This window comes from Tachysurus fulvidraco, chromosome 25 (genome assembly GCF_022655615.1).
Source record: "Tachysurus fulvidraco isolate hzauxx_2018 chromosome 25, HZAU_PFXX_2.0, whole genome shotgun sequence".
In the NCBI taxonomy this organism is placed as follows: domain Eukaryota; kingdom Metazoa; phylum Chordata; class Actinopteri; order Siluriformes; family Bagridae; genus Tachysurus; species Tachysurus fulvidraco.
Window position 1 is genome coordinate 7,480,686 of NC_062542.1, and position 23,968 is coordinate 7,504,653.

General features: G+C 37.9%; 2 protein-coding genes across 10 annotated transcripts; both read right to left on the reverse strand.

Moving 5' to 3' along the window:
• Positions 1–417: 417 nt before the first annotated feature.
• Positions 418–5,319, reverse strand: LOC113659507. 3 transcript variants are annotated; one of them, XM_047808446.1, is made up of 2 exons: positions 5,066–5,319; positions 418–2,602 (listed from the first exon to the last, which is right to left on the reverse strand). In XM_047808446.1, the coding sequence occupies exon 2, from the start codon at positions 2,590–2,592 to the stop codon at positions 1,813–1,815; it is 780 nt and encodes a 259-aa protein (XP_047664402.1). In that variant the 5' UTR covers positions 2,593–2,602; positions 5,066–5,319; the 3' UTR covers positions 418–1,812. The 3 variants fall into 3 exon arrangements, with proteins under 3 accessions (XP_047664402.1, XP_047664403.1, XP_047664401.1); XM_047808447.1 differs by having other exon boundaries at positions 418–2,605; positions 5,048–5,319; XM_047808445.1 differs by having other exon boundaries at positions 418–2,605; positions 5,066–5,317.
• A 2,795-nt stretch (positions 5,320–8,114) lies between these two features.
• l3mbtl1b (L3MBTL histone methyl-lysine binding protein 1b) lies at positions 8,115–23,513 on the reverse strand. Of its 7 annotated transcripts, none has more exons than XM_027172304.2 (21): positions 23,361–23,513; positions 20,602–20,718; positions 19,177–19,348; positions 18,844–19,018; positions 17,916–18,030; positions 17,770–17,821; positions 16,829–16,923; positions 16,617–16,721; positions 15,417–15,552; positions 15,001–15,092; positions 14,751–14,902; positions 14,592–14,668; positions 13,070–13,155; positions 12,865–12,975; positions 12,352–12,466; positions 12,072–12,171; positions 11,442–11,678; positions 11,296–11,357; positions 10,884–11,032; positions 9,567–9,629; positions 8,115–9,455 (listed from the first exon to the last, which is right to left on the reverse strand). In XM_027172304.2, exons 2-21 carry the CDS (start codon positions 20,710–20,712, stop codon positions 9,327–9,329), a joined length of 2,334 nt encoding a protein of 777 aa, XP_027028105.2. In that variant the 5' UTR covers positions 20,713–20,718; positions 23,361–23,513; the 3' UTR covers positions 8,115–9,326. The 7 variants fall into 7 exon arrangements, with proteins under 7 accessions (XP_027028105.2, XP_027028113.2, XP_027028078.2 ...); XM_027172312.2 differs by having other exon boundaries at positions 10,884–11,029; positions 18,844–19,021; XM_027172277.2 differs by having other exon boundaries at positions 18,844–19,021.
• Between the last annotated feature and the right edge of the window lie 455 nt (positions 23,514–23,968).

The window sequence follows — 23,968 nt, forward strand, 5'->3', positions numbered from 1 at the left end:
TCTTTTCTTTTCTTTTTTTTTTTTTTTTGAAGCTATCCAGAACAAAAGAAACAAGACCAACATTTTCCCAAGAATAATGAACTGTTAAGGTAACAGTAAAAGTAACAGTAACAAATAAAAATAGTAGTCTAGTGTGAAGTTATCACTGGAACCCTGCATTTTGTCTTTTTACATCTCTGATTTTACTACAGAAATATGTTCTACTCGGGACACATTATGGGGAAAACAATACATACATTTTGCATGTGATGATGTGAATAATGTGTGATCCATTGTGAAAATAATGCCCAGCTTTATTGGGAATTATTATATAATAACGACAGCTTGTGAACATGTGAAAACTCATTATTCACATGAGAAAATCAGCTAAAAATTGAACATGAAAATAAATTAATCATGTGAAATATGAATACAAAAGAAAACTGTGTACAAATTACATATGAAAATAAAAAACTCATACACTATATATATGTGGAGCGCCTAATCTTGAAATGCCATTACATTATTCCCATATCAAGTTCATGTGACCTTGAACTTGATTAAAATGTTTTGTACTGAAAGCTGATGAGTGCCTTATGAGTACAAGGGCACATTTAATTGTGCAAGAACATCATTAGGTTAATCAGACAAAACAGTGAATAAATTGTGTGATCAAATAGCCTAAATCACACACATATACATAGATAAAATAAAACATTATTTGACCACCATTAAAAAAGACCACACTTGTCTAAGCTTGAATTTTTAGCTGTTGTACCTCCTATCAAAATAGGTTGTGCTGGATTAAGTGCTATTACATACACTGCTAAATATGTGAATGTAGAAAGCATTCTCCTTTACTAAATATTAACATCATTTTTTAACTTAAGTCATTAACTTTCAAAGTATTCACCCACCCATGATAATTTGTCTTTTTGCTGTAATACAAAACATTTTAAGTATATTAGAACAGAATTATTTTAAAGTGTCTCTCTTCCAAAGACACCAAACATTTTGTGTCCAGTTGATTACTTGCACAATAAGTATCTCTATTTATGGCACAACCCGAACACTACTGTACCAAGATCAGGCCAAACTGAGTGCTCGGGAATGAAGGGTCCCAGAGTCCAGCTACAACAATAAAGGGTTTCACAATGTAGATAGTGACATGGACCTGGATTTATTTATATCTCTTTAGAGACCCTCATTTAAGGGACAAATTGTACATATAATCTGGAAAATGTCAGCTGTAATGTTACTTGGTGCTTGGAAAGCATTGAAATGTAGGTGGAATTATCATTAATATGACATTAAGATTTAAAAACATTAACATTACATTCAACGTTAAAACCATAAACCCTTGGGAAAATGGTTACTCAAGTCTTATTTTAATGTCTGTTTCATTTGTAGTTTTACGCCCAAAAAAAGAATCCTTAAGGGTTCTACACTTAATCTTTAAAAATTCAGAGCAACAAACAAAGAACCACTTACGGTTCTACATCTATTTTCTTAACACTTTCTGCATGCAGATAAAAGAGTCATTTGATTGGATAGTTAACGGTTCTTAGCTCCTCAATAGATTTCTGAAAATGGAATCTGACAGTGAGACACTCAGTTTGAAGCTGACTTTGCACCTTATATAGTTTCACTAGACAGAGAACTGAAGTGTTCTATATATGAACTTATTTAAAAAGGAGTCTTCAAAGGGATTGAAAAACAATGTTGTTACAGGCTTTTTCCCAGACACACAAACCAAAAAACTCCAGGCTGCTTTAGGGCCATTTTTTCTAGTTTCAATTTGATAGCAGCAGGAATCATAGGGTGACTTTGTGGCTACTTATCCACAGTCTGTATATATTTTATTGGTCCACTCTGTCCCTTATTCATTTCTGCCCTGGTCTCTCTTGTTAGAGCTAAATGCTCTGTTATTACTGGCCCCACCATTTTACACTGGCCGTTCTCACCATGGTCCAGTACTTGCTGTAGAAGGGGTGGCGTGTCTAGGCACGTTATAAGGCAGTTGTTCAGCTTGAAGACTGGAGGAATCAACATAACACCATCCCTGCTATCTGCAAGGCCAAAGTTCACCTGACTGGAGTTTAAAGAGGCAGAGGAAGAGGAAGAACGGTTAAGGGCTGGAACAGCAAACCCTTCTTGCAGGCAGTGAATGTTGAGTTCTGACAAGGCCAGAGTGTGTGTGCTGGTGTTTGTTTCAGGTTGTGAGCAGCTTTTTGAATTTCGCTGTCCCTCTGGCGTAACATTTTTTTGGCTGGCTTGCTTCAGCCTGTGGTCTCGATTCTCATAGAGAAGTGTGTTTGCACAAATGAAGATGAAAAGGCCCACTCCCATAATAATGGGGCCAACCAGTTTCAGTTTTTCTGTGGGAGTTCGGCCAGAGGATGCATGATTCAGCACTTGTCTCCTATTACGATGAGGCCAGTATCCACCTATGGCCACTCCAATGCCTACAAGTAGCAACACACCAGCAAAAAGCACACAAGCTCCAGGAGCAGACCGAAGACGCAAACCACCAATAACTGGCCCTTTATCCTTCTCATGGAGTGAATTATGTGATTCTAAACCATTCACACCTGTTACAGTGGGTCCATCCATCGCCGATATTCTGCTGATAAAAAAGAGGTTCAATTAATACCATGTGAAAGTGATCCAATGTAGGTCTGTGACTAAAAAAGATGCTGTGACGGTCTTCTTGTGTGTTGTATTTTTAGCATTATGTGTCAAACAACTAATAGAAACTACTGTAACATTTCAGTTCATTAAACAGAATGCATGGCTAAAAGTTTTGACCATCACACAAATTTGTAGGTGTTTCCCAAATTTCCCAATTGTTGCCACAGATTTTACGTATTTGAGGTAAATATGTGTATATTTGTAGTATATCTTTGTATGTTCTAGAATTAAGATTTTCCATCAATCGAACTAAGGGGCCTCAAACCTGTTCTAGCATGACAATAACCCGTGCACAAAACAAGCTCCATGAAAACATGATGTGCCATGATTAATGTGGAAGAAGAAGTTTAGTGTCTTGCACAGTGCCCTGAACTCAACCCCACTGAATATCCATGGAATAAACTGGTCCCATCAGTGTCTGACCTTACTAATGCTCTTGTGGCTGAACAAGCAAATCCACACAACTATGCTTCAAGATCTTGCAGAAAGCTTTTCCAGAAGATTGGAGGTTATTATAACAGCAAAGGGGGAACTAAATCTGGAATGGGATGTTGAACATGCACTTATAGGTTTCATGGTCAAGTACACACAAAACTTTGGCCATATGGTGTGCTTTGTGTTGTGGTACTGGGTGGAATTTAGGTTAATTTTGATTGGCCATGTCATTGTCAAACCATAGCAACCCTGACCAATACACACTCTAAATTATCTGACCTTTCTATTTGGGTTTGAATCCTTGAACTCATCTGGGCATTTCAAGACAATGGTTAAACAATAGCCTATGGTTACATGTGTTTGTTACGGTAAAAATGCATTTCCCTTCTGAGTTTCTCCTGCTTAGCGTAGTTTCTTGTGGGTAAATATTTCAAAATTAAATTTATCCCCACACAGTACATCATGTAGGCGTACTCAGCTTTGAGATGAATTTGAACTGAGGCAATATTCAGTCACAATTTCTGTGAGTTTTACAGACTGTAAATGAAGAGTAATGTTGGATCAATTCTAGGCCAATTTATGACTTTGTCTGGATCATCACTCCACTGTCTGCAAAATCACACGTGTCTAACAGATAGCAGGAGTTCTCAGGGAGCCAATTAGTTGTAAAATAATGACTACAGACACCTTCAGTGCACATTAATTTCACTATAACTATTCGAACATTAGGTGCACTGTTTAAATGTTAACAATAACATTATAGTTATTTATTAAAGCCATAAAACATTTTAGTCCAAACAATTCCAGAGATTGAACACATCAGGTCCATTGCTAACGAGATAAACTCAAGCGACCAGTTAAACCGGCTATTAGGTGCAAATTTTATGAACAGCAGATATGTTAATCCCTTTTCATTGCTTAGCTCTTCTACCCATCCCGAGGCATGCAGAAATTATACCAGCCCTGATCGTCTTCCGTGCGATGAAGATTTTGGACCACTGAGATGAGGCCGACCCAGCGAACCCTGAGGCATACAGAGATCTACCAGCTACACTTATATTCTGCTATACTAAAAAGATGTGAACTCCATGTGATCTTTTGCATCTATACAACATTTGTTAGACTGTATATTTATAATCACACCCTCCAGTGTCACCCATATGAAGATGGGTTTCCCTTGAGCCTGGTTCCTCTCAAGATTTCTTCCTTACCATCTAAGGGAGTTTTTCCTTGCCACTGCTGCCTGAGTCACCTCAGACTTGCTCATTGGGGATAAATACATACACATTGTGAACTAAATATAATATTAATCTTGAATTCTGTATTCTATTAATCTTTATATTATTCTTATAATAACCCTTTGTTCTATGTTTATGTTCTGTAAAGCTGCTTTGAGACAATGTCGATTGTAAAAAGCGCTACACAAATAAACTTGAATTGAATCGAATTGAATTAAGTCTAAGAAATCCACAGTATATTAAACACAACTCTGGTAGTGTTGTCCATCATGTGCCAAAAAAAAAAAAAACCCAAATGACTAACACCTATTTCTGAACAATTGGACTGTGAAGAAAAATGATGAAAATAAAATATAAATTGAATCAGAAATGCATTAATTGACACTGTGTGAAGGAGTGAATGAATGTGTGTGCATGGTGTCCTGTCAAGGACTGGAGTCCCATCTTGGATATATTCCTGTCTCATGCCCAGTGTTCATGGGATAGGATCTTGATCTAGGATAAAGCTTTCTAGATAAAAAAAAAAAAATTAAGGAATGATGCTTGTTGCTGTTTGAAATTTTGCAATAGCCTGTGACGCATGTGTCCACGTTTATTACTATAGAGCGATCGAGTCCTTCGTCTGTCTCTCCACACAATACGCAGGCAAACACACGGCCAGGACGCACACATTCAGTAGTTTGAATACTAATTTCTCCCCCTACCCGATGTAGTGAATTTACCTCCTGAGCCTCAGGGGTTCCGCGTCCTGATGTCGCTTTACTTTCGGTCTTCTCTCTTCAGATGAACCCGAGAATCAGATCCGATTTCCATTTAGCGGATCCTTGACCCTGCGCTTCTGCTCGGTGTCTCCACTATTCTTAGTATTAGAGCTCAGAGTTTGTGTCTGACAGTTTAATTATCCAGTGACGCAGAGTCAGAATTGGGAGGGGTGTAGTGAAAAAGAGAGAGGAGAACTCTGTGTGTGTGTGTGTGTGTGTGTGTGTGTGTGTGTGTGTGTGTGTGTGTGTGTGTGTGTGTGTGTGTGTGTGTGAGTGAGTGAGTGAGTGAGAGAGAGAGAGAGAGAGAGAGAGAGAGAGAGAGAGAGAGAGAGAGAGAGAGAGAGAGAGACTGGGGTCATGGGAAGATTTGCGCAAGTCTGTGTGCTCCCACGGTGAGCTTCTGGCTTATTCTTAGACTCATTTGGGCTTAAGCCTTATTTTCCCCCATCAGTTCTTCTTGGTCACTGTTTATTAAATTACCCCTGAACTAAAAAAAAAATGTCAGTCTTTAGGTATAGCTCTTTTTGGATGGCTGTAACAAATATATGATTGGTGCATAGATTAGCGTAAAAGTCACAGTGTTCTACTTAAAGGCAATCAGTAAAAAATGCTTATTCAGGCAGAATTCCTTATGTGCTTAGTCTGTTAGATCACAAACACATGATTATTATAATTCAATTAACATCTAATAACAATTATAGATATTTTTAAAGAACACTTTGGTGTAAGCAAGTAAAGGTCATTTTGCATCTTTTGGCATTGCTGAGTCTATTCCTTCATAAACTTTCACAACACAAAGATTGCTGGGAAGTTTCTGTTACAGGTGACATCTCATTCAGAAGTCGGTGTAAGATCATTAGTTTGTTTGTAAATTAGTAATTACGTAAATCTTTTTTTTTTTTATCTTTATCTTTGCAATTACTCATGGAGTTATCTTCTTGGTAGCTTGTGCCTATAGTTAGTTACGGGTTCTTGTCTTTCAAAGCTGGGGATAGAATCCTCTAATCTAATCTCTTGCTTTAGTGACTGCCCTTTTTTTTGTAGAATTCTAGAGAACTCCATGACACTTCTTGCTAGCTTCATGGGGGCTTTTACTGATGAGCATTGCTTGCCTTGTTAGGTATCACAGAACACACCTCTTAGCCCCCCTCCTCCTCTGAGTACTTTAATCTCAATGTTCCCACCAGTAACCCACCCTCCTTTTTCACAGTTGACATCTGACACCGAGTATTTAGCGCAAAGAAACTTTCTGCAAGACTCAGACAGGATTCCAAAGGTTTTAGACTGTTGGTAAAGCTATAGTTGGGCACAATAATGGGTTTAGTGCCTTGGCACTGAGCACCTAATGCAGAGGTATTTAAACTTAACCACAAAGGGAGGATAAGGCTGCAGGGTTTAATCAAAGAGCCACAGCTCATACCACTACCAATCGGCAGCAAAATAGTTGATACAGGAGCTGATGCTCGACTTCTTAAAAAAAAAAGAAAAAAGAAAAACTTCTTAGAAGCCAATAAATTGCCAATCATTTAGCACTTGACTATGTTCAAATCTGGTCTCAGCAACATCCAGAAATGGGTCTAAGATGCTCCAAACTAGGCTCTAAATTTAGCTGTGCCAACCACTCATATGAACAAATTTGTATGGTGCCAAGCCACCTACTGGACCAATTGTGCTTTCTCACACAATGCTGGTTGCAGCAGTATTAATTATGCCATAATACATGGTTTTTGTTTTAAAGTGGAATTTGTATAACCCATACATCTTTGAACACTAGGGCCTGTGCTCTAACTGTCCTGATTGTGTTTAAACAAACAGGTCAGGCCAGGCCAGATGCCTGCCGGTGATGTCTGTATTGCTTCACCAGTCCAAACACTATGTTCAGAAATGCACAGTCAGTGTTGACTGCTTATGCTCTATAGAGAACCTGAGAATAATTCTCTAGGATATTACATGTGGCAGGGACTGTCAATGATTTACTTTCTTATTACTGTATTACTGCAGCATTGGAGCAATCCCTCCAATCTACTGCAGCTCTGTGTAAGGGAGGACCTTACTCCTGGCTATAAATGAAATTACTTACAATAATGCTTGATGAGAGCAAAGCAACCCTACATAATCAGCCCTATGCATCAATGTCACTCTTTGGAAGAGATGTGAACAAAAGATTAGACTCTGTAGTTTAAACCAAAGGTTCTCCTCAACCTATTTTCTTGTTCAGAAAGACAGTGATTCTTGAGCAGGTCCCATCCTTGTCCATTTCATAGCACCCAGGGTGTTTTTGAGATAGCGAGAAGCCTTTTCTTCCCTCATGAGGCTGCTTTATTTGCAAAATTGGTTCCATTGTGTCCTGAATAAGAAGCCCATCATTCTGATGTTAGACATTCACAAGATCTTGCATTTATTACAGTACTCTATTCACAGAGAAATTAAAAAAAGCATCAAAACCGGTCACAAAGGTAATCAGTGTGAGTGTAGATTAATTGAGGAAGTCAGATTCTACCAGTCCATGAAGTACTTACTGGCTTCTATAGAGGATACTTGGCCTCATCATGGCTGCAGTGGTAGATTTGCTGGAGCTACACTTTATGGCTAAAGATATGATGAACATACCAATCCAGAATTACCCCCACATAGGCTCCATGACAATAACATTAGTAAAGAGGAATACTGGAAGAAAGTCTTGTGTCTATTTGATGTTCCAACTCATTCCAATTTAATCTCTGTGAATGCCACAATTCTTCCACACAAATGTTGGCAGACCATTTCTTTATTGAGCTTAATTTGTGCAACTATCCTTTTGGAATAGTTTTAGGCCATTTATCTCCAGAGTTACAGTGAAGGGAAATTTTAACGCTATAGAATAATCATTCTTTGGAACAAAACAAACGTTTTCATAGTTGTGGCTCCCACATATGGGTGTGATGGTAAGGTGTTCACATGCTTTTCTTGCTCTTTGGTTATATTAAGCATCTGCTTGAGTAAATGAACATAAAAGAAAAATATACCCAAATTGATAGAGTAAAAAATATTTGTAATACATTAATAATAAAAAAAAAAATACAATGACCTATTTTATGCAAATTAACAAAATTACACAAATAAATGAAGCCGACAGGCTGCCTGGTGTTAAGATGTAACTTAGAGCTTATTTTCTTTAATCAGTTAAGACTCAAGAATTACGGCTGACATTTTATCTTAATTTCAAATGGAATCTGCCTTTATGTTTATCTTTCGCTCACATACACACACCCTCAAAGATCAAAATACACCCACTTCAGTTTCACTGTACATCAATTTACAACATTTTAAATGGATTTCACAATGCACAATTCTGACACTACTACACAGCAACAAATTAGACATTCATTTTAAGATCTGACTGAACTAATATAGATCCCTGATGCAAAGTAAAACCTGTACATAGTCTCTTTCTCTCTGGATTACACAGACACACCCACGTCAACACACACACACACCCACAAGCATATCCCTTTCCTAGTGGGTCTTACATACACCCATCCTGACTATGTGGATGTGATGTGGGTTCATATACAAAACTGTTTTTTGCATCAATTTAAAAATTACTTTGTACATTTCAAGTAAAAGGTCCACCAATGTGTAATTTGTTCACATTTCATAAACCAATTATTTATACAAATAGCCATAAAAATCATAAATAATAATGCATTAATATTGCAGTGCCTCAAAACCATGCACTTTTGAGTCCAAAAAGTTAATAAAAATAAAATACCAAAAAACAAAACAATTAACAATAAGTTAATAAGAATCAAATTATCAAATAACTTTTGAATAAAGTAGCAGACTTCAGTTGGGACTAAATACAGATAATACAAGAAAAATACATGAGTAAACAGAAGAAAAATAAATTTTGTGCCTGTTTAGCAGCATAGTCCTCCAAAGACATTTATATTTAGACCCAACCTGTACATTCTGATGCCCAGTTCTAGAACAAGACAATCACAGAAAACTGCTTTTTTAAGCAGATAAAATTCCAGTCTGTTCAATTTTCTGAAGTACTTGCTCATCATAGGGCAACCTCAGTGACTACATACAACGTGGACTTATCACCACTGCAAAGATGAGTCATGTATTTGGGAAAGAATTTTTTTTTTTTTTTAAAGAAGAAAAAGGGAAAAAAGATTGCCTTGAAGTTGCTGAATAGTACAGAAGCACTAAGGCAGGTGTTCTGGGCATATGCATACTATTCCTCATCTACACTCCTCAGCATAAGAATGCAGTTATAGATTTTCAGAGCAGGACCCAGCTTGATACTTAGGATCTTTACAATGTCTGACTGGGTGAGAAGGAGGAAGGCTTCACCATCAATTTGCTAGAAGAATGACAAACATTAAAATGGATCAATATCAACTGCCCAAGAAATCAAAACAACATGTAATAGATCTGAGAGTAAAATCACTAAAGAATAGTCATCTTATTTTACCTCATTCCTGAAAATGGCAGCATGCTCCCTGCAGCCTGGTAGCTTTCTCACAAAACTTGCAACCTGAAAATATTTTGCATGTAAAATATCAAGAGCAAACAATAGTGAATTTCACCTGCAAACAGTAGGGCTGAATAACCATAGGCGATTAGATAGCTCACCTAGCTACTATAAGCTACAAATATGTTGGCCAGCCTCGTGTTTTTGTTGCTTGAAAACCTAATAGATTAGACTAAAATGTGGTAGCTACTATAATAAACAGCAAGCAAGTTAGCTAATGTAGTGCATTAATACAGACCAAGAAAAACAAATGAATTTATGTTTATTATACGGCAAGTTTCTAATCTAATGTGTTCATGTGTGCAAAATTTCAGTTAAGAAATTTTATCTTGACTCTATACACTATTGTATACGGCCAACAGTTCATAGACACCCGACCATAACACTGAAATGTTCTTTCTGAACATCCAATTCCAAATTTAGCCCCCACCCCTTGCTGTTAAAATAACCTAATTCTTTCTGGAATGAATTGTGGCTGTGGTCAGGATCTAATGAGGTGATAGAAATCCTGTCTGTCTGTCTGCGGTCCAGTTTACCCCAAAGGTGTTCAGTCAGGTTGAAATCAGGGATCCGTGCAGGACACGAGTTCTTCCTACATTTACCGCATTTAGCAGACACCCTTATCCAGAGCGACTTACATTTTATCTTATTTTTATACAAGTGAGCAATTGAGGGTTAAGGGCCTTGTTCAGGGGCCCAGCAGTTGCAGCTTGATGGACGTAGGAATCAAAATCACAACCTTCTGAATGGTAGGCTACCACATACCAGCAAACCAGGCCTTTATGGGCCTCGTATCATTTACCAGTAGAAGTAAATTGTAATGCTACAGTGTGAGTGTGTGTAATAATTATATATATATATATATATATATATATATATATATATATATATATATATATAAAAGACATGCTTTTCAATTGTGTGTTTCCTGCTTCATGCCAACAGATTTGGAAAGACCCACATATGATTAGGTGACCAGATAGTGTACCTGCATGGTCTTGATTCTGCAAGGTAATTAATCAACCTAATAAAAAATGTTCTACCATTACGCCTCAGACAATGTTTGTAACGTGGCAAGTGGTGGGCTTATGCAATAGTTTACAGTATCCAGACATGCCGATGTTCTATAAAGTCAGCCTTAATCATATCAAATGAGTGATCGAGACGTTTTTTCCCCCACTGGTGTCCACTAAGCAACTATGAATAAATAAAATTAATAGCCCAGACATGAAATCCAGCTGGCAGTTGCATTTTTACCTCTTCCGTGTTCCACTTGGCCACTGTCTTTGCACTGAGACCCAGTGCTTCGGGTAACAGTTTTCCATGTTTCTCCCAGCATTGCTGAAATTTGGGTGGCTCCCAGCCACAGAACACAGAGTCATGCAAGAACTGCTGCAGGGAGTCTACTGAGAGAAACACACCAAACAGATGCTTCAAGAGATCTACACAATTTATAATTACACTTAATTAGACTTTTTTTAATTAGATTTTTATCCATCACCTTCAGCTATAGTTCACATCAAACACTTTAAAATGAGTGAACAATGGAAAGAGGAAATTTACCTGCAACAGAATGTTTTTATGCATGGTGGTGCTGACACATTTAGCTCTCTGAATAATTATATAAATGAGCAGATGAACAGAAATTATGAATAAAGTGGTGGATTACCTTTTCCATTTCCTTCATTCTTCACCTGATTCGGTTTAGGGCACTTCGCTGCAGTGGCAGTCCTGCAAAGAAACGTTTCACTTATATATAGAACCAAGCACATTTTTAAATTACACTCTTTCCTGTATGAATATACATGTCCTTACTTGGCTGGTGAGGAGTTGTCCATGTTATCATTGGATTCAGGATTGCTGCCTGTGGGTGTGGGTGTAGGTGTGGGTGTAGGTGTGGGTGTGGGTGTGCCTGAGGGAGTCTGCGTGACCGATTCTGTGCGCCTGTGCCGTGAAGGTCCACTCAGTGTCACCGGCCTCTCTCCACTCAGCCTGTCAGGCAGCAGTCCCTCTTTATTCAGATTCAGCTCAGAGTAAGGACAGCTCACAGCCCTGAGAGAGACAAACATTTTTTTGTGTATTATTAGTTTAATGAATATGAAATCTAACAAATGATTATTTGATGGTTAATGATATTTGCTTTCCAATCGTAAGGCCTGTTTAAAGCACTAAATTTAATATTTAATCATTTTAAGACCATTTAGAACTATATAAGGACATTGAATTACTGATACATGTGTTACCTTTGTTAAAGGCATTATTACAATGCTACGTTACTCCTGAATTGTGTGGTAATACTGTTAACACAGAGCAATAATCACAGGCCAATGCAACACACGGATTCATTTTGTCCACTCCAGTTGATTGTGAGTTTCAACAAGAGGTAAAAGGATTAAACAAACCTGGCACCTTTAACATGCCATAGGTAAAAGAGTGGAAACTAACGTGTAATGTGTTCCATAGCGAGGTCCTTTGATGTGTCCAACACCATTGCATCCTGTAGTAGGACAGCCTTGTCCTGGAGGGACCTGTGAATCACTAGAACCTGATAAATAAATAAATCACACACACACACACACACACATATATATATATATAATTAGCACTTAACCTTAAACACATACAGGTATATACACATGATACATGCTGCATTAAACAGCTAAAAGAAGGATGTGTATTGTTATGCAGCTTATGTTTTGATTTATGAAATGGATGACTGCATTACAACTGGGGTTCTGCAAAGGATGACCAGTCTTTTGACACCATCCGACAGGATGCAGATCGGGGCTGTCAGCATCTATCCAGTAATTGTATTCATCGCTCCAACCATCAAAATGAATCTGAGAAAAATAATAAAACACAAAAAATGTATACAATGTTTAAATAAAAAAGTCACTATTTGTGTGTGTTGTGTACTAGTTGTGTGTTGTGTGTGTTCTAATAAACAGAGAAAAAAAATACGTTCATTAACAGAATTTTCATAATCTTATTAGACAATTTAATGTGGCAAATTAAAAAGCACAATTTAAATATATAGTGAACTTAAAATAATTATTGCTCATTAAATAATAGTTTACATTATTTTACAAGTTAATTCACTGCCTCATTGGCATCCTGACACAGATGTTAAAGTGTATGAATACATTAAGTGATGATTCAATTCCCAAAGCTATTCCAGACATTTCAGGGAATCAAGTAACTGTAACATGTGATCTATCATGTGGTGTAGAGTGTATACCTTGACCCTGTGGTCCTCTGTGTCTGATATTGTGGCAACACGGATGAGCATGGGGTTGCGTTTGTCCACTGCCTCCAACTTCATCCCCAGCTGAAAGCCATGTGGAGGTCTCTGAAAAGTAAGAACATGTAGAAGTTTTAGCATTAGAATTTTAACATCAGAGGTTCCTCCATTCACTGAGGTGAGCACACTCAGTCATGCTGACCTGTTTGAAGGCTCTAGCAGGTGCTGCTTGGGTTCCAGTCTCTTCCAGGTATTTCTCCCATGAGAAACAGTTTGGTTGCTTGTACTCTGATAAACACATCAGATATACGCTGTTACATGTTCTACAACTAAATCTAATCCATTCCATAAAAGTGACCAATTACAAAATATAATAAGTTCTGCTGATAATAATCTGCTGATTACAATGATAATTCCTTATAAATTTTATAAACATCTAAACCTTCATTCTTGAGTTAAATAGAACCAACCCAAAAATGCTATACTCATCAATATGTGTAAAATGCACAATGTTAGTCTTTGCATTAACGCATGTTAACAATGAATTGCTTATGAATTTACTAATATTGTTTTTTATGAAAAAAAACTTTTTTCAGCCATAAATAGGCATTAAGGAACTACAGATTTAGCTGTTTCTACACTAGCTAACATGGAATTAAGCCAAATTTGTATTAATGACTTGACCCTAAATATGTAATGTGTTAAAAGTCAGTCTAACAGCTGATAAAGGTGTCCAACTTATAAATATGCACGCAGTCTAAACATCGTGCTGTGTGTGAGCAATGTAGATATTCACAATTGTTAGAAAGTTGTGCATCCATAAAATGATATATATATATATATATATATATATAAATAAACCAACCACTTCATTATAAACACCTGTGTAGTCCTGCAATTATCTAAACTGGCAATCATGCATTAGCAGCACAATGCAGAAAATATCGTGCAAATAATTTGAAATTCATATCAGATATCAGAATGAAGATAGTGTGATTAAGTGATTTTGATTGTGGCAAGGAAGCTGGATCGAGTTGCCAGAAAGGATATAGTAACTTAAACACTCCTTATGAATATGGTAAGTTGAAGAGCATCTCTGCATACATATAACATCAAACCTTGAGGTGGAAGGCCACATTGGATTCCCCTACTGCCAGACAAGAACACAAGCACAGACTCATCAAAACTGAACAGTTGATGATCACCTGGTCTTTTACCGATCTTCATTAGTCACGTTTCAATCAGTCTGTGAATGTGACCAGCTGACAGGAGTGGAAAGATGTCTCGATTTCTTCTGAATTTGTGGCTCCTCCACATCAAGGTTTGGTGCATTGTGTGTTCTGTAAAGCTTTTCATGGTTTAAAAGAGTGATTAAAGTTCTACAGACCTCTTGTCAACTCAGATCAGTCTAGTCATTCTCAGCTGATGTCTGTCATCTATAAGCTGCATCGGCATCATTAAACAGGATGTTTAATGCAGAACTTTTTATAAACTCTTGAGACTGTTGTATGTGAAGATTAGCAGTTTCTGAAATACTCAAACGAGCCCATTTCTTACAACCAACCATGCAATTGCTGGTCAGTGACATCACATTTTTCTTCATTATGGTATCTGATGTGATCTGTACTGCTGCCAGATGATTGGCTGATAATAAAACTGCATGAACGTGCACATGTAGAGGTGATCCTAATAAAGTGGACCGCATGTGTACATATTTTGTTTACCTGCAGGTGTGGTGAGGGTTAACTCTGTTTCCTCACAATACCCAACTGGATGGATATACGGGCTGCTGGCTTCACACCTGGTAACCCATACAAAAAGATTTCTAAGTTTGTACGTGCACATACAGGTGAGCACACAGACCAATACACACTTTTGCCTACCAGTAATCATATGTATCATCCCAGTTATCAAAGTGGATGAGAAGACGGTTATCCACAACAGCGGAAATTGTAGCTACACAGATGAGCGATGGGTTTTTCCTGTCGACAGCCTCTAGCTTCATCCCAGCACGAAAGCCTGAGGGGGTCACTGACTGCAAGATGCCAGTAGACAATTGTTATAATATGCAAACCACCCCCACAAGTAAATGCTACGTATGTCAGGAGGAGCGTGTGGTAGGGAGCAACTTACGGTATTAAGACTTTTAAAGCAATGTTTTGGTGCCAGTTGGCCTCTACAATTCTTTACATAAGTGCTCCAATTAAATTCTCCATCTCTGCAACCTACAAGGACAAATATACAACATTGAAATTAAAAAGAATTTTTGCATTAGATGCTTTTAAGAAATGCTTGTGCTTTGAAAAGGATGAACTCATCACATATTGAGAACATTATCCTCTAATCACAACTGTTTATATTTACATCTTATTTACCAACTAAATAGAAGACTTATTCCAAAACACTGCACAAATGTACAATTATTTGAAAAAGATTTGCTTTAAGATAAAGAAAAAAAGAGGTCAAGAGCATTATTTCCTCTTTTCAGCCATTTCAGTGACAGACTAATGTTAATCTCTCTTTGGGCCATTGCCTAATTTATTAAGGACCTTTGGGCAGCAGCAGCTTGAGGCCCATCTTCTCACACCAGCCTGGTGGTTTCACATCCCATGAATCAGCATTCACCCAGAAGTCATAGCACTCTGGATAACCATCAAAATGAAGTCTTATTCTGTAACCCTGTACCTGAGATGAAGAAAACACAATCACAGCCTCTTTAGGGAATAACCACTTAAATGAAACGTGATTTTTGCCAACAAAATAATTTCACTTTTTCACATAAGCAAGTGTTTAGATTCAACAATACAAGCTTCTCAGGAAATACAACAATGCATTTGTTCCTTTGAAGTTTCTCATGCACATTTCTGACGTCATTGTGTGAAAATAGAAACTTCAGTTATCCTGCACAAATCCTTCGCCATTAGTTTTGCTGCTTTATCGGCTTAAAAAAAAAAACTCAAGAATTTCCTGTGAACTATTTTACCTGCGGCAAATCGTTTCTTGTAGAAGTAACCACAGTAGCTGATGTTACTCTCAGAAAATGCAGTTAGAGAAAAAACATGTCTAATGTCCCAGTAATCATTCAAAGCCATTTAAGTTTGATTTTCCTTTGTTGGGATGCGAGGAGTGAAACTATCAAACAGATAATCAGGTTTCTAGTATAGTCTGTGATATGGGCTGCATTTGTGACTAACACATTTTTGTCCAAACGAGCGTTCCACAGTAAGGTTTAAAATGTTTCCCTGTAAACTGCCCCCTCTTCAGGTTGAAACACAGCATCACATTTGGATTAAGATTTCGACTCTGACTTTCCTCCATTCCAAGACATGAATCTCCCTTTTGAACCATTTTGTTATTTGCTTTCTGTAATTTGAGTCACTGGATTAATAACATCAGACAGCGTGTATTAAATTCCAGGTGACTGATTGCAATCATGTTGATTTTATATGCTCTTGTCACAAATCACTTGTCTAAGGCAGAAACTATAGTACGTGTGTGTGTTTGTACACGTGCTTGTTTTTACAGTAAACAGCAGGTACTTTAAGGGGAAGAGCTGCAGTTTTTGTTTCAAAGATATACACACTATAAAATTTACAATAGTATAATTTACTTGCTCCCTATTCTAAGGATGATATGCACAGCAATAAAGGAGTTTGCATGTAAGCTTTTCACAGACTCTATGTCTTAATTTAAACAACCACATTCAAATGCTCCCAACATATGCAGTGACTGTTGATCATGTGCTATACCTCTGCCACGGTGAGCACACAGAAGAAAGCAGGATGGCAGGGGTCCAGGCCCTCCAGCTTCATTCCAACCTTAAATGCATTCCTGCTCTGCGGAAAAGCCTGGTGCTGCAAATCACACAAACCAGCACTTCAACAAACCATCTTGGATAGGAAGTTTATCAAGTAGACAGTTTGAAAATATTTTAACTGTACTCATAATTAAAAAATCCTACCTCTTTAAATAATTTTAACGGGGCAGCCACAGATTTCTCTTCCTCTAGGAAGGCAGGCCAGCTCCAAGCCTTCTTCTTCACAGGAGCAGCTGTTACTACGGCGATAGTACAAGACCATACATTAGAGGTAATCATATTTTGTCATTTTATTAGGAAAATCTTCATGAAATTTTTCAGTTTAAACTCTTTAAAAAAAAAAAAAAAAAAAAAAAAAAAAAAAAATTCCCACAGGTTACAAAACAGGCAGTTTTGATTTTATAATCTTCCTTCTAAAACAGGACATCAGTGACTACATGTTTAATCAATGGCCTGATTAACAGAACAGCCAACAGTGGCTGAAAGTAAAGAATTTAAACAAATTTGATAGTAAGTTTGCAACCAAGCTAAATATGGTGAACAGTGACGAGTTTAGGGACAATCCTTTTTATCAGCTGTAGTGGATTTCTTGCTGCCTATACCTGTAGAGTATAAAATGGATTATTTTCCAAAACAATATATTATACTTGGCAAAAATTCTCTCTTACTCCAAAGTTGTATAGATAAGAAACGAACGGAATATAAATTTTCAAGCTGTCAAAAGTAAGAAAACATTCTCAGACTCAACAGCCCCAAGTTTGTAAAATCAAGTCACTAAAACGTGCCTGTCACATAACCACAATCTGTGTGTGAGGACACAGACACAAATGCACAAACAAACCACGTTTGCTGCTAACCAGGTTTTAGTGTATTGTAAACATTGAAGGGACAATCACTTTACAGAGCATTTTATAACACATACAATATTCATAACAAATGACTCATCAGAATCGTTTTTGTTCTGTCCTGGATGTAATTGACTGTAAAACCAAAACAATTTGTATTAAGATTAACACTAAGGCACGCAAACAAAGAGCTCTACAACACATTCTGATTTGACTCTTGCATGCATGATGGACAGTTACCCAATCTGGCAAGTTTGGCTGCTTTTCTGCCTTTTGAGACTCTAAACTTCTCCTATAAAGCAAAGAATAGATTATTAGCCACAGTACTGCTACAAACACATAATGAGGTCTGTGTGAGCACATGTTAATGTGTGAATGCACATTACCTCCTCTTCCTCAATATTGTCCTCCTCATCATCCTCAGACTCCATGAACATCTTCTTCTTCTTACGAATTCGTTTACCTAAACGCTCACCTTCTCCTGTATCACCTGGAGTTGACCTTCACAGCCCAACACACAAACGCGCGCGCGCGCGCACACACACACACACACACACAAACACTCTCTCTCTCACTGCAGGAATGTGGATAATGTTTCTTGGCGTCCAGGTTGTAAGACAATCACATTATTTCAGAAATGTTACTGCCCTCTAGTGAGGCCACTCTGTTGTAATTTATAAGCTACCAAAACGCTAAAGGCATTTCTGGATGTTATATTTTACAAAAAGGTACTGTACAGTAAATAGGGTCTTTTTTCACACCATGTTATTTTGCTGACAGATCAACATTACCTATTCCAGACAGACAGATAGATAAAAAATTTTCCATTTAGTGACAATTCTACATTCTGACAGGTGAAGTGTATATATGCATACACACATACACACCACTGTTGTGCTGCTAATGAGCAAAAAGTTGCAGATTTTAATCCACATTTTATCTTTGGTCATTTACCACTGCAATGTAACAAATACTAGAAATGGTTATTGATTCATTTATAATGATGTAAAAACCAAACTTTTAGACAATATATGGCTTGTGCCATTCACTGGCTAAGAGCTTCTCTTAAATCTCCATATAACCCCAACCTGTTAATTATGGTGAAGCTCACATGCAATTGGATATAAACTTCAAAATCCTTCTCTGACCCCCAAGTTTAGCTGTAAGCTTATCGGTCATCTAAAACTGAACTCTAAACAGAATTTCAAGGTGCACCTGTTCAAAGTAGATATCATATGAACCAACAACACAGTCCATCTGAATAATATGCGCTCTGCCTACAAGTGATTGTCTCACATTTGCAATTGTGCTTACCTTCCACTGCTTGGCTGTACACAGCCAGAACTGCAGAATTTACCCTGGAGAAAAGACTCCCGGGAACCAGACTGGCCACAGGACTTGCAGCTGACCATCTCCACATTGGAGCGATCCTCTCTGCTGCTGCTTGTTGTGCCCGAGCTACCTGACTGTGTCTGCAGTCCAGATGGAGCTGCTAAAGAAGAAATGGGTTTAAAAAGAAAAAAGAAAAGGATAAACCACTATTTCAAATGAATTCTACAGTGTAAAAGCATGCAAAGATTTGTATAAAAGATTTTCTATAGGTTATACAGACGCTGACTGTATGTGACTTCCCATGTGTATACTCACCCCCATCATATGTACGTATTGTTGATGCTTCTGACTGCTTTGAATGATTGGGTGGCTCTGACGAGCCGTTAGAGGTTGCAGGCTCCGACTGTGGACATGAAGATTCCTCTTCTTTGTCTTTAGGCTCTGGATCCGTTACAATCTCAAGTGTCCCGAATTCTGTCATACGGAACTGAAAAATAAATAAATAAATAAAAATACTTGCTATACTTTCACATAGTCTTTGTTGTTGTGAAATATGCCTGCAGTCAGGGTTAAAGTGTTCTGAGAGCTGGCTAGGAGAACTATCTTTTTAAAGACCATGTACATCGATTCTACATAAAAAAAATAAAATAAAAAAAAAGACACTTTTAGCAAGAATGTTGACAAACTCTGATAAAATGTAAATGTTTATTTTACCTCATGTAAGATAAGCATTTTATTTAAAAACAGCTTAGCTTATAACGCAGTCTGTTGAATGCATTGTTCCGTGCACAGACATATTGAACAATACACTGTTACAGCTGATATGAAACTCGAGAATAGAAAGCTTCTCCAGACGTTTGTTTTTTTTCCATGTTTAATTTTGCTTCTTTCTAATCCACAGTTTTTATGCAACATATTGCTAATGATCTGAATGGGTCTAAAGGTCATACTATTATTCTAAACGTACTTTACTTTTATTTTGCTAGATGTTTTAATTGACCAAATATGGAACAGACATATCAATGTCTATCATGTATTGATCACATACTGTATTGAGACATCACCATATTATACAGAAATTTCTTGAAATGAAATAAAAGGTCATGGAGAACATATGGCAACAGAATGACAAAATAAAAGGCCATATCAGTGAAAAAACTTCTTGCATGCTTTGAGAAAAATAGTTTATAAAGCAGCAATAAAAATCTGTCCTTTTCTGTTGTAAAGTTTGAACATTTTAACAGTTTCTGGACATTTTAAGCCTGGTTATACAAATTCTCTGTATTAGCAATGTAATCCATTTGTTTTCTGTTTTCCTCTCATCAGAATTTGGACAGAGCTTATATGTTACCTGTGATTTATTTCTCTAAGGTTTGCATCCATAATTTTAACCATAAAATTCATCATTATCATACAGTGAATCCTCATACAAGAGACTGTCTCCATTAAAAATTAAATGCTTAATAAAGTACTACGCAATCATTCCCTGTAATTGTCAAATGTATCTAAAGTGAAGCGATTTGATTCCTGTGTCAATACCAGGTCAAATTTGATATATTCAGATTTCAGTTATTATTTTATTAAGCATGCTGCCATCTTTGACATTTTGCAAAAGTTAAGTGTTTAGCTGAGTTACTGCAGGTATGTCACATCCCTGATATTTGTATTGTACTGAAAATAAAAAATAAAATAAATAATGGAATTAGTGCATCCATAGGCTGGGTCACTGGGGATATGTACCCTGATATTACTGCCAGGTAAAGTAGCGATGCCATCCTTCCAATCAAGAGCTGCCATCATGTCAAATTCTGCTCCTGAAGCTGAGCTATTGCTGGCAGGTGTGTCAGTCATTTTCCCCTGAGACAGAAAAACAGACAAGAAAGATTAAACTAAAAGAGAAAAAAAAAAAAGAGAGAGGCTATAGTGAGACAGAGAGAGAGAGGCTATAGTGAGAGAGAGAGAGAGAGAGAGAGAGAGAGAGAGAGAGAGAGAGAAACATGAGAGAGTGCAAGAGAGAGGGAGAGGGTATAGTGAGAGAGAGTGAGTGAGAGAAACTATAGTGAGTGAGAGAGTGTGTGTGTGTGTGTGTGAGAGAGAGAGAGAGGTGCTATAGTGAGACAAAGAGAGAGGCTATAGTGAGACACAGAGAGAGATGCAGAGAGAGAAAGGCTATAGTGAGGGGGGGTGAGAGGCTATAGTGAGAGAGCGAGAGAGGCAATAGTGAGACAGAGAGGCTATATTGATACAGAGAGGCTACAGTGAGACAGAAAGAGAGGCTACAGTGAGAGAGAGGGAGAGAGGGTGCTATAGTGCGACAGGCTAGAGAGAGAGGGATGGGGCGCAAGAGAGGCTATAGTGAGAGAAATAGCGAAAGTATAGAGAGAGGCTATAGTGAGACAGAGAGAGAGAGAGAGAGAGAGAATGAGAGGCAGGCTATAGTGAAACAGAGAGAGAGAAAGGCTATAGTGAGAGAGAGAGAGAGAGAGAAGCTATAGCTTGTGTGTGAGAGAGAGAGAGAGAGAGAGAGGCTATAGTGTGTGTTTGTGTGTGAGAGAGAGAGAGAGAGAGAGAGAGAGAGAGAGAGAGAGAGAGAGAGAGAGAGAGAGAGAGGGAGGAGGGAGAGCGAGAGAGGCTATAGAGAGAGAGAGAGAGAGAGAGAGAGAGAGAGAGAGAGAGAGGCTATTGAGATAGTGAGACAGAGAGAGAGAGACTATAGTGAGACAGAACAGCAATCCAAAACTTTGAGCTAATAAGGAGCACATATCGTTTAACTTTCTGTTTATCTTTCACCGTTTTTACAACTAGATCAGCGTTTAACGATAGCGTTTAACAATTTCCCCATTGTCTCAAAGCAGCTTTACAGAAATATGGAAATAGTATTATAATAGTAAGAAAAAGAAAATAAGGATAAATATAAATAAATAAAAATACAATTAAGGTCTAAAATAAATGTAAACAATATTTATATAAATATATACACTATTTATTAATATAATTAATATTTATTTTAAATACTATGTATCTATCCCCATCCCCAATGAGCAAGGAAAAACTCCCTGAGATGACACGAAGAAACCTTAAGAACCAGCCTCCTTATCCTCATGTGTGAAACTGGACAGTAAACAATGTAAAAATAATATTACCGGCCTAAAACGCATCGCTCTGTACGACCCTGGTTACATTCTCTACACTTTACGAAGTGACAGATCATCTATGGATCGTACAGTCTCAACAACGTGCACAAGATCTTGTTCTCCTAAATCAGACAAATCCACCAAAACGCCCGCAACTCGCTTACGAAATAATCTGCGCGTCGCCTGCTGTACCGCGCTCGTCCACAAGAGGGCGACTCACCGGCGGCTTTGACTGCACCAAGCACTTAAATACGGATAAAACACGGATTTATACTTGTTTACAACGCGATTTATCCAGAAACACGCGTGAAAACAAACTCTTCCCGACGTCACCGTGTCGTCCAGGCCACCCAAAACTGAAAAAACGGAGTAAAATAAAAGTTAGAGGAACAAGTTCAGCTTTACGTTGTTTTAAAATAATCTCGTAGAAAATCACGATTCGGAAACGTCTACATAGTTGTGTAGCTTTAATAAAAGAGGAAATCACAGACTGTCATGTTTCCTAACAGAAAACTAGACGTTTGTTTGCGTAAACATCCGTATAAACGCGTGTAACGCTGTAATAATAACGTTCACGACCCCGTCGCTCATTTTAAATCAAATCCGTCTCCGTGAAGCTGTAGGTTTAGTGACAACGCGTCCTTACGCGACCGTCAGACTTGTTCGAGATGTTTGTTTCTCGAGTCTAAAGAGTCGAATAAAGAATTTTATTCCATCCATAAATAAAGTGCAATGCGCGAGCGCCCATGATTAGCATTCGCCTGAAACAAAATGGCGGAGATTATAGCAAAGGGCGGCCGAGACGGTTAAAACTACTGAAATTATCCGAGTTGTTTCATCTATAAGTAATCCAGCACGACCTTTAAACGCCGTACGAAGGTCGAGAGTACAACTTGTTCTGTTGTAAATAAATGTTTTTCTCAGGTCTGACAAACTCCTTACTTTCCCCTTGTCACGGAATGTCGTTAAGCTAACACGGTTAGCATCAACCGTCTAAACCCCTCTGAGGTAAATTCAAACCGCACAGCCGGCTAACTGACGCTAGTAAACGCTAGCAAGCGGACGATACGAGAAATAAACACTTTTTAGGTTCAGGTTTGGGGTTTAAAACAACTCACTCGGGTGGTTTAATCGAGTTCTGAGGTAACAGAAAAGGTGCAAGAAAAAAAAAACCCAGCCGTTTAATTTCTTCCACACAAACTTATCACTTCGATTTTTAATCTTTATCGTTTAAAAAAACGTCGTTGGAAAGAGTTATGTTCCAGGCAACCTGTTAAACAGACGTTTCCCTCGGCGCTGGTGTGACTGTTTCTGTTATTAATCCGTGCGTTACGACGGTATTTTTTAAGAAAAACTGCAACTCACCTCGTTTCTCTTTTAACTCTTATTTTGAGCAGGATGGTTAGAACGTACTGCGCATGCGCAAGGTATCGCCTCTCGCCAACTTCGGGGCTCGATAAACTTCAACACGATCGATGGGTTTAAAAACTGATAACGCGCGTGATCTCTGTAGGACACGAAGTTTTAGTACAATACAAATTATTACTCTTGCTCTTGATAAACGTGGACTCTGTGTTTGTTTGGGTTCTTTTTGTTTACGCGATCTGATGACCGCACGCGCTATAAAACACCCAGATTCAGCTTCACTTGATCTCCACGTGTGTCTAACTTTTTATTGTGTTTTGTTGTGGTCTGTGCTATAAACAACAAGCTTTAAACCTGGGCTTGTGCACTGCTCGGTTTATACCTGTGCAAAGCGAAAGCATCATGCAAGTGGGAACACCAGTGATTTTGGTTTCCTGTTTCTATCACGTGCTCTTCTATATTCTGTCCCTGATCAGATCTGCACACTAATATCTAACATGCAGTCAAAGCACACGCCGTTATTTGGGTGTTTAAGTCGTAGAATTTACTTTATAACGTTTATGTGAGAGTTAATGCATTTTTTTTCCTGTCAGGTTTGAGGCTTTAAT